The sequence below is a fragment of the Truncatella angustata genome, assembly GCF_020726525.1.
Source record: "Truncatella angustata strain MPI-SDFR-AT-0073 chromosome Unknown BKA67scaffold_10, whole genome shotgun sequence".
Lineage (NCBI taxonomy): Eukaryota > Fungi > Ascomycota > Sordariomycetes > Amphisphaeriales > Sporocadaceae > Truncatella > Truncatella angustata.
In genome coordinates this window covers 1,395,678-1,405,794 of record NW_025763390.1, presented here as the reverse complement: position 1 = coordinate 1,405,794, position 10,117 = coordinate 1,395,678, and the positions used below count along the sequence as shown (strand labels likewise).

Here is a 10,117-nt window from a genome sequence, read left to right as displayed (position 1 = left end):
CTACCTCTGCCTCTTCTCATTTCTGGAGCCTAACCAGCAAATGGGTTGGGCTGGTGGGCGGCATCAGACTGAGAGATGCTACGGACTGGCTGGCTGGCAGACCTGGTCTCGGGTCTGGAGACAGAGTTGGCCTTGGCGATGGCAGCAGCCTCAGTGCGGGCACGCTGGCGCTTTTGTTCCTTGCGGTCCTGGCAGCACAAGAAGATGACGGAAGCGATGATGCCGGTCATACCGATGGCGAGGAAGATGGCAACAATGGTGCCAGAGAGGGTCATACCGTCCTGTCGTACCATGCAGAGGTTGTTGCCAGAAGCATCCGTGTCGCAGTAGTAGTTGGATCTGCAGACCAAGGTGGTGGTAGTGACTATGGAGCAATCGTATTGGTTTTTACTGTCGCAAGAACTGACTGCGGTCGCCTTGGCGCTCGAGCAGGCGGTACCCGAGAAGACTGTGGTGGACCCAGTTGCTGTCGTGTCGGTCGTTGCCGCGGTAGTCGCTGCGGTAGTAGTCGCTGTGGCTGTCGTGTCGGTTGTCTCGCGCTTGCTGACGGCGCTGGTACCGGTTGTAGTAGCAGTGGTTGAGGCATCTGTCGTCGTGGTCGAGTCTGCTGAGGCTGTGCTGTCGGTGGCACGAGCGGCGAGACCTGTAAGAGAATAGCATCAGTATAGTTCCTTTTGGAGTAAGCGGCAATAAGCTCATATTCCTCGGTCGCCAGAGAGGGACGATAGCAAAGCAAGGCCAAGCAAAGTAAAGCAAAGCAAAGACTCACCCTCGCGTTCTCTCCTCTTGAGGTCGCTAGGCTCTCCGTTGCAAAATGTGACCAAGTAGCTGGCTTCACTGGCAGCAGCCTTTGGCGTACATCCTGCATTCTTCAAGCACGACTCAAGTGTTACGATGTCGGCATCGGAAGCCTGCTTGAAGCACCTGACCATAGTCTCCTTATCACCACATAGTGATTCGATGGCAAGCGACACGGCCTTGGATCGCAAGCATTCTGACGTCGCAGTGGAGGCGGCAAGAGTAGGCAGTAGCAGGGAGAGAATGGGTATCGAAATTGAGGAGCGCATTTTGGGTGTTTAAGGGGGGGTGGTTATCACTCTGGTGGCTAGTCTTGTAGACTGCAGCAATGGGAGATGGTCGTTAATCGTGGACGAACCGACAGTTGGGAAAGAGAACTGTCGTTGAGCTGCACAATCTGCGTCAGATACCTGTGTGAAGGTTGTCTGTCAAGGTTGCCTGTTCAGGAGGTGAAGATGAGGTCGTGAAACTTTGAGCTGCAAGTGGATTGGCTGCTGCTGTCGATCCAATCCCAGGGTTCTCGGGCTTGGGGTCTCGGGAGATTGCGAATCCTGCTAGTAGAGCCGTGTATTTTGTTTGTTTTGTTGTGATAGATGGGTATGACTCTGGGTCAAGTGTATGTGCAGGAGTGGAATTGTGCTTTTGAGGTATCCTATCGTAGTGCAGTGCAGTGTAGTGCAATGTAATATATTGTACGATCCGACAAACGGTGAAGGGGAGCAGAGGTCAGCTCTCACTGGGAGCCGGGACAAGACGAGACAGGGTGCAATCAGAAAAGGAAGCAGCGCAGGCCAAGCCACAGACTGCAGCTGAAGGGGGCACAGAAGAGGCTGTCGATGATTTGACTTCAGATTAGGATTAGGGGAAGAGGTTCGCAGACGACGCCAGACTTTTTTCTCACTGGTCTCACCTGCGCCCGGGGCAGCATTATCTAGCCAACGCAACGCAAACGCGACCCCCGGCAGCAAAGCATACTCTCACTCTCACTTCCCCTTCCATTTCCACTTCACGATGCGAGACCCTTGCTCTGCTTGCTTGCCCTTGGGCGCTGCTCAGATGGGCTTGTCTCGAACAGGAAAAGCCAGCGTCTTGCGCCCTGCAGCTCCCAGTAAAACTGCCTGTGGTACGGAGTACATGCGCTTAGCATTCGACCCGCATAAGCCCCAAAATAGACGAACGGTGCAATGGGGCAAGCCTCAGCGGACCAAAAGTGGTTCGTGGTTCGTCAGCTTCTCCTTCTCAACCCCCTTGCTCTCCTCCAAATCTCACACTTTGAATCCTCGAATCGTTCAATCAATCGTCGTGTTGTATGATAACATCCGTCAATCAATTCAATTCAATTCAATTCTCTCAATAGAGCTAGGTCTCCAACCTTCTTGTCTCTCCCCTGCCTGCCCTGCCTGCAACAACGCAGCAGATCAGGATCGTCTCAAGTCGCCAAAGCTTGGGGGGAAAAAGGCACACCGCGTTGTCCCTAGGTTACAGTAGGTCATATTTCCCTGCGCGCTGCGTGCGTGCCCGCCAAGCATGTGGAGAGCCACGTCCCGTTAGGGGCTACCTTGGCTGTCTACTGTAGGAATGTCAGCATGTGGGTATTGGTTCTAGCGGACAGCTCACACCAGGGTATCGTGGCTGAGCTGTCATCGCTGTACCCGGATTCTGCAGCTTGGCCGATTTTTTTGTTTTATTTTTTTATTCTTTTTTCACGTGATGATGCGTTTCCTCTCAGTTTTTTCTAAGTAGTGGATTGTTCGCTATGTTGTTCTTTGCCTTCCTTTATTTTTATTTTTATTTTTATTCTTATTCTTATCTTTTAAATCCCCTGACAACATGTCAATTGTCACTTATCGATACGATCTGTCAAAACATACAAGCAGCCATGATCGTTAGGGCATCTCGATCGTATACTTTTATTGGTGCTGCCACAATAACCCGCCCTAAAGATAGGCTAAGTTAATGCCTTCCGTGATACGTTGCAGCTGTCGCAAGCTGTTCATTTTTTGACAGCCCCTTTCCCTGCTGCTGACGTTACATAGTACCGAGTACAAGAATCCCGGCACAGGACAACCGGGTTTGGCATTGTCGGCACTTCTCAGCGTCTCTACGGGTCCATACGTGGACGGATGCCAACACAGTCGTCGCGAAATGCATTATACATCTTGCGCAGACTGTACTCGCATCATTTGTCTACTTTCAGCTGCAACCATGCCGGTGTCGTATGTTGCCATCTGCCATTTCTTGTAATAAGGAGGTCCTGCCATAATAGCAAGGTAGGATGCGACGCCTTGGACCATTTCAGTCGGCCGATCAAGAGTCGGTTTGGTTCCCTGATCGTCAGTGGTCCCTGGATTGTGACTGCAGGCATCTGCCTATTGTATACTCTTGAATGAATCCAAATACTATAGTCATCTCATCTTGCTGGAAAAGTGCACATAATGGGACATACGTTTACATGACGAAGCGCGCTCGCCGCTTGTAAGCGCGATCAACTGGATGCCTGAACGTGACTCCCGTGAAACCTGGCGTGGACAACCTGCATACGTCATACGTTTGTCTCCCAGTTGGAATATAAGAAACGCCTCTACAACGCTACATTCTGTTGCATCTCTGCACATAAAACAATTGCCAACTTGCATTAAACATCAAACATTCAAGAACAGCCACACACAAAACTTAGGTTCCTACCAAATACATTCACAATGCCTCTCGTCATCCCTGGAATCACTGGCAACTCTAGTGACAAGACGGAGCAATGGACCAACAAGCTGGTCGGCAAGAAGCTCTCGGATTCGTCCAGCAACGAGATTGTGAGTGATGTACCCTCCAGCGCTGCTGTTTACTATTTGGAACACACACACACGCACACACACAAACACACGCGAACGGTTGATCCTCAACTAATGCATGACCAGAACTTCTGCAAGAAGGACTTGCCTCAAGAGTGCCGTGTCATCGAGCCGGGCCAGATGGTCACCAAGGACTTCAACGAGAACAGACTCAACGTTCACCTGAAGGAGGACGGAACCGTCAGCCACGTCCAGCACGGCTGATGCCGTTCAAATGGAGGACCAACGGCAGGTAGTTATTAGAGAGACTGCTTCACGGCAAGCAAGCCCTCGTTGTGTTACTATACTAGCCTTGGAACGAAACGAGCAATGAGACATGATACATTTACCTGCATGACATGAGACCTATGGTTCCATGACCTTGACGTGCTTGCCTAGTCCCATTTTTGCTCTGATGGGCCATACATGTCTTGTCTGTTTTCAAAGGGACTCCTTCTTCTCCGTGCATATGAACTCTCTTCGTACGTACAACAGAAGAATTAAGCCGGAATTGTCCCCGCTATTTCCGCCCACTGCCCACTGCCCACTGCCCCTCGTTTCCCATGGCATTTGCGGGGCATATCTGCTAGGTAACTATTGTATGTCTATCAATTCCCAAATGCCCCTCCAAACTTTCACAAGCCTCATTCAACACCACAACCACCACCACCGACATCTTGCCTACCAGATCTCACGCGACCAGTCCGTGAACCCGCCAAGATGTTCAAGAAAGAGTATGTCCTCTCCCGTATCCTCTCCACCTTCAACCAGAAAACTGACACCTGCCCTCTTTCCCGAACAGTCTCCAAGCCGCCCCCAAGCAGAAGCTGAAGTCGTCGGTCCAGCGCTCCCTGCGCCAGTCCCTGCTGACGACCTACCCGCTTCTGAACCCCTACATCGACGAGATCCTGCCCAAGAAGGGCTCGCTCGAGTCCATGAAGCTGCCGGACCGCGCCACCCTCTACGTCCTCGACGGCGAGCCCCTCTTCGTCCAGGTCGACACCAACACCCTGCTCCCCCACCTCAAGCTCGTCCACCGCTTCCCCGCCGGCTTTCCATCGATACGTATCGACCGAGGCGCCATCCGCTTTGTCCTCTCTGGCGCCACCCTCATGGCCCCCGGCCTCACCAGCGCCGGCGGGAGACTGCCCAGCGGCAACGGCGGCGAACCCGAGGGCCTGGACGAGGAGGGCCACTGGAGTCGGGAGCTGGAGAAGGGCGAGCCGGTTGTGGTCACAGCCGAGGGCAAGACGGAGGCCTGTGCCGTGGGCTTCCTGGTCGAGGGCACCAAGAATGTCAAGGACAAGGGCAAGGGCCCCGTGATCGAGGACGCGCATTTTCTTGGAGATGGGCTCTGGAAGTTGGCTGCTTAGGAAAAATATCCCAGACATGCTGAGGGTGAAGAAGTTGGGGGTGCGGATATACCCGGGCCTGGGAGTCGTGGCTGGGGTTTGCGCTTTGCAGCGACGGCGATTCTAATGAGCCACGACCACGTACGACTGCGTGGGAATCAAGGGCGATAAGAGACTGGCAAAAGGCCATTGGCTCTGTACAATGGCTATGACGATAGCTACTTGTCTCGAAGTGGGAAACGGCAGAGCGACGGCTTGGACTGAGCTCTTGTAGTGAGTTTCAACTAGGGCGCCTTACGGCACGCAAGAGCCGGGCTTTCTGGGATCGCTACACTCAGATGATTGTGTACGTATTGGTTATACTATGCACCAAGAAGCAAGCGTGCGCCAGCCGCGCATGACGAATAAAACAATGAAACTAACACATCTCTATGAGGTATATGATGCATTTCGCCGTAGTCTCGTCCGTATACTACTGAAGGTGCTCATAGATACGACTATTTTTGAACATCAGCGTTGGTCTTCGGCTGATCATTAAGATATCACGAGGAAACCCATCTCATATCCATGGCTGGTGACAAATAATATCTACAGGCATGATGTCGCTGGCATTTGGGTTTATCCACAGAGGCGGTCAAGTACCTCATGAATAACCCATGATGAACTCAATTCTGGATTACACTGGAAATAGCGTTGGCCAAGGAGCCGGTCACATGGCAGGGCGACAGCGATAAGGCTCATCAAGTTACAATTCAGGAAGTACCGTTGAAGCCCAATATATTTTCGAATGTGTACCGTTTACGAGTATCTGTAAATTTAAAGCCAGCGCGAACCAAAAATGAAGAAGAAGAAGAAGCCACTTGACGTGTCTTTTTGACGCAGCCTTCGAGCTATTAGCTCCTCTCGATAACTTTTGCCTGTTCCGGTTATTCTGGCTCAGATCTCGACCTTCCGGAATCCCCCCAGCTCTTGTTGGGGATGTCCTTGTAGTACGAATATATTTGAGAAGTCCTGGATTTCGGGTAGGCATGTAATATTCGCAAATATAGTTATCTGTGTGCTATATGTAATCAACGTTCTCATCCTGTATCTACTAGGTGGTTCTGCTGAATGGGCCCAGTCTTGCTTCGGTTCTTTGCTACGTCCCTCAAAGGCGCGCTTTAGCTCTCCGTCACTCCAAAATGCTGCTATCGGTGGATTTGCGGTTACGGTATTAGCGATGGGAATGCTGGATGTATATTAAAACTGGAAAAATATGCAGTTGCCGTGAAGCCAACCTCGGCAGTCCTTCCTGGCGGCGTCTCTATCCTACAGACGAGGGAAGCTCGAGTAACATGCCAGATATGATCCGTAATGTTTTATTCAGACCAAACTTTGGTTATTACCCAGGTTTATTGCCGAAGTTTGCCAAAATGATTGCCCGTTTTGCGATGCATCGCTCATGACATCTCACGTTCCAGAAAGCGATTTTTACCTTTTCCTCTCGATTGACACCTGATCCCAAAAAGAAAATGCAATATTCTTGCTTCAGTTAAACTCATTGAGTGGGTGTGCCTCGTCATCTTCATAGTGGCAGTTCTGTCGGGATTCCTTTGGGACAAAGGTTCTTCTCTAAAGATTGGTATTTTCCCAGTTTACCTCTACCACTGTGAACTGAGAGAGTGAGAAGTGCGTCTGAAATTTCTGCGTCATCGTCGAATACAAAGATGTAGCATTCTCTGCAAATTCCTGAGATCGCGCTTTTGGTCTAGCTTTTCCTCTGTGTTCTAGGGTCTTCTCAAACAGAGCATCACCACCCGCCAACTTTCTCAATTTTCCAACAGTGTCTTTCAAGTTCGGCCCAGGCATTTCAGTTTGCGAACTTCGATTTTGCCATTATTTACATAAATTTTATACACTGGTCGTCATCGCATGCCAGCGGACCTCGCCAAGAACAAAAGTGCAGCTACGAACGCAAACGAACGACGCTTCGGGAGGGCGTCGTGTTATCGGTGACAGAGAAGCCAAACAGGACCAAAAAGCACCACCGAAATATCTGGACCGCTGTGTCGGATTAATCGAAGAGTCTCGAGAGACCAGGGAATCAGGTTAGAAAGAAATGCAACGAAAGGTCATCTTAAGCAGAACTCCACTCGTTAACGAAAAGCGACAATACACGGCCGCATTAGACCAAGTACTCCAGTGTCCTTGGAGTATAAAATAAAACTATGTGTTGGAGGAGAAGAGGAGCAGTGAAATATTATGTAGGTGGATGAACCATGTACGAGATAAAGAACGCAGAGTTGCCAGAAGCCACGAAGCACCATCGCACGACTATTCCTCAAGTATTCTCAGTTCTCTAATAATTATGGGCACAACAAATTCGAGTAAAAGCCCCACAAAGTTTGGACCAGGCTCTCAAATCTGTCGCGCAAATGTTCTAGAAGATAACGGATTCGACTTTCGTTCTTCTAGTAAGCCTTTGTCAGATCACGTAGTCACTCACTTCAGACGAGTCAAAGCAGCTAGCAGTATCCCACCAGCCACCAACAATCCAGCGGAAAGCTATAGAGGGACTTTGATGAACACCCATGAATATAATGGTTGTGGGTGAAGAAATTATGAGAAAGAGCCTTCTCGATAAAATCTCGCCGTAGCTCGTCAGTCGGAGCTACGAGTCCATATATCTGGGAAACTATGCACAAATAGCGGCGTATATCGGGGAAACAAGATGAGACACCTGGCTGGGATGTTTCGGAGTCAAGTCTAGATGCTACTTGCGGGTACTTCTGGGGGAGCGCGGGCGTGCGCGGCTTCCGAAGGGGTGTTCACCACGCCGCAAAAGACAGCCCGCACGAGTATCTAGGGGAGTCTAAAAGATACCTTGAGTGAGCTTCTGGTCAATACGACGGAAAAAGGAGTGTGGGTCCATTTCCAGGTGAGGTCAAGACCAACTGGGGGCCGGAGCAACTCTATACTACCTTGGTTCAATTTGCCGAGGGTTTGGCGGTGGCGCCTCGCTCAATGCTATCGACAAGTTGAATGAAGCACTGCATCTGCAGGCGATCGACATTGGCCCCCGGCGACCGACAACTTTGTCTATGGCATCACATCGAACAACCGCATTGCGGAGCTCTTATTTCACGAAAAGAGGGACCTAAGAATTATATGGTTCAGGCGATACGATATCTTGATCTCCATGATTCTTGATCGCTTATAATGCTACGCAAGCAACATTTTACATTTTTGGATATGGGCACAGGATGATCGTCTGTCATTAGCAGACGAGGCTCTGGATGCCATCTTATTGAATACAGCCATCTGGCGCCCGCGGCTTTACAGAAGCGGAAAGTATTGATCTATGCCGCAGAAGAGTATGATGGATCAATGGAACAGGGTGCTAGACTGTCCAAGGCCGCAAGGTCTTAGAGGGGGTCAAAGAAGGCGAAGCAAGAATGAAAGCCAGCTTCGATGAACCGCATTGAAAACTGGATGGAAATAAATCTAGAATCAGTTCAATTATTTATTACTGAATATTCCATCATAATCAGAATTGTAAAGTCATTATGTTGGTTGGCGCTGATGTGTGCTGGTCGTCTGTAACATGCTACTGTGAGGATATCTTTGTTTCAATGGCTCCACGATCGACATACCACAATGGTTGTTGAAAAGCTGGGGCAACTGCAATGAAATTGCAAAGCCTGGCCTCCTCTACGTCCAGCACAGCCGATATCACGGAAATATCCAACCTTGATCGTGAGTCGGGAGCTTGATCAATCCATTCCTGTCAATCCATGGCAGACTCGCTTGCTCCATACTGACACTAGCTCTGATGCCATAAGTGCCGTTAATTATCAGTGGTTGGTAGGAGATATTGTGTACTGGGATGGCCTGAGGATCACAAGAGATGGAGAACGACGAAAAGTTACCTTACATAATTCTATCGTGCAAATGGGGTCCGCCTAAATTCTCCGAGGTTGTTCGTGTTAGGTGAGCATGCATATTCGATTATGACTAATTTGCAATGAGCACTCAGAGGTTTGTGAAAGTTCGTTGATCACATGTATCTTGCATTGATCCGTTATGCACCAATAAGCATAACAACACTGTACAAGCTTTGTTTGTTTTAGTTTCTCAGGAAAGAGTTCACTCAGAAACGTATGCCGACGAATCTCAGGCTCCAAGTTTGGGACGATGAAACTGTATACAAGCACCCGAGGGTTCCAAGTCACATCGGAAAGTCATGAAATTCGTCAGAGCTTTGTTCGACAATTGTTATTTCTAAGTAGCAAATCGCCGCGTTTCTACACATGGCATTTTGGGCTTCACCTCCTCGAAACCTACTGTTGATGGTGATGAACTGGAAGATATTCCGCCAGTCCCTGCGGTACCTTCCTTCCTTCGAATCTAAACGGCTTCAGCTATTCTTAAGATGCGTTGCGGGCAATTACTGGGGGTATCCGGATTTTCACAATAGGGTTCCAATATAATCCATAACCTTGTTGGCGACCCGTAACCTTGTAATCTTAAGTTATGCCAGCAGCGCCATAATTTCATAGACCATGGAAAACTTGGTAATGAGTCGGACCTGCCCTCTTGAAGGTCGCGTGGAGATATTTTCGGCGCCTTAAGACACTCGGGCAGATGGTACACAGTAGAATGTGTGTGCTGGTTTTTCCTCTCCAGCGCAACAACCATGACAATAGTGACCCTTACAGCTTAATAAAGCCAACCCCAATCACAGATCTAGGGAACAGAAGATCAGAATATCAATTTGTTTCATTTTTGTCACCGAGTCTGAATGTGCCACGAAAAAGGAATTTTTATACAGGATTATCCCATGGGAACCAAAGCCTCGCTGGAGCCTCATCGGCATCTTAACAACTCATGCATGCGACTGGCACCTATTTGAAGCGATACGAACAGCTCTCAAGATTGGTGGGACTTCGACGTACATCCAGCTACAAGCGATGCATTGGCGAATGATCGTTTGCCATTCAATTGTGACAGGATGGCGGCTATCCTGGACGTCACTGCTATGCTTGGCACTTTCCCCCAGCGATATGGTGTTTGAGATAACTTGGCCTGAGATTTCAGTGTTCAGAGCTATCAAAATCGCCAAGAAAGTGACGAGCCTCCGTAATCACGATTATGCGTACAGCT

The 10,117-nt window shown here is 49.5% G+C and overlaps 3 protein-coding genes across 3 annotated transcripts; 2 read left to right on the top strand and 1 right to left on the bottom strand.

Moving 5' to 3' along the window:
• Positions 1–29: 29 nt before the first annotated feature.
• BKA67DRAFT_541168 (uncharacterized protein) lies at positions 30–1,067 on the bottom strand (the record flags this gene model as incomplete). The annotated part of the gene is made up of 2 exons (XM_046100883.1): positions 30–643; positions 770–1,067. The coding sequence occupies 2 exons, from the start codon at positions 1,065–1,067 to the stop codon at positions 30–32; spliced, it is 912 nt and encodes a 303-aa protein (XP_045952702.1).
• Positions 1,068–3,497: 2,430 nt separating this feature from the next.
• BKA67DRAFT_664038 (uncharacterized protein) lies at positions 3,498–3,848 on the top strand (the record flags this gene model as incomplete). The annotated part of the gene is made up of 2 exons (XM_046108304.1): positions 3,498–3,605; positions 3,711–3,848. The coding sequence occupies 2 exons, from the start codon at positions 3,498–3,500 to the stop codon at positions 3,846–3,848; spliced, it is 246 nt and encodes an 81-aa protein (XP_045952701.1).
• A 495-nt stretch (positions 3,849–4,343) lies between these two features.
• On the top strand, positions 4,344–4,996 carry BKA67DRAFT_664037 (PUA domain-containing protein; the record flags this gene model as incomplete). Its single annotated transcript, XM_046108303.1, has 2 exons — positions 4,344–4,357; positions 4,426–4,996. 2 exons carry the CDS (start codon positions 4,344–4,346, stop codon positions 4,994–4,996), a joined length of 585 nt encoding a protein of 194 aa, XP_045952700.1.
• Positions 4,997–10,117: the final 5,121 nt, after the last annotated feature.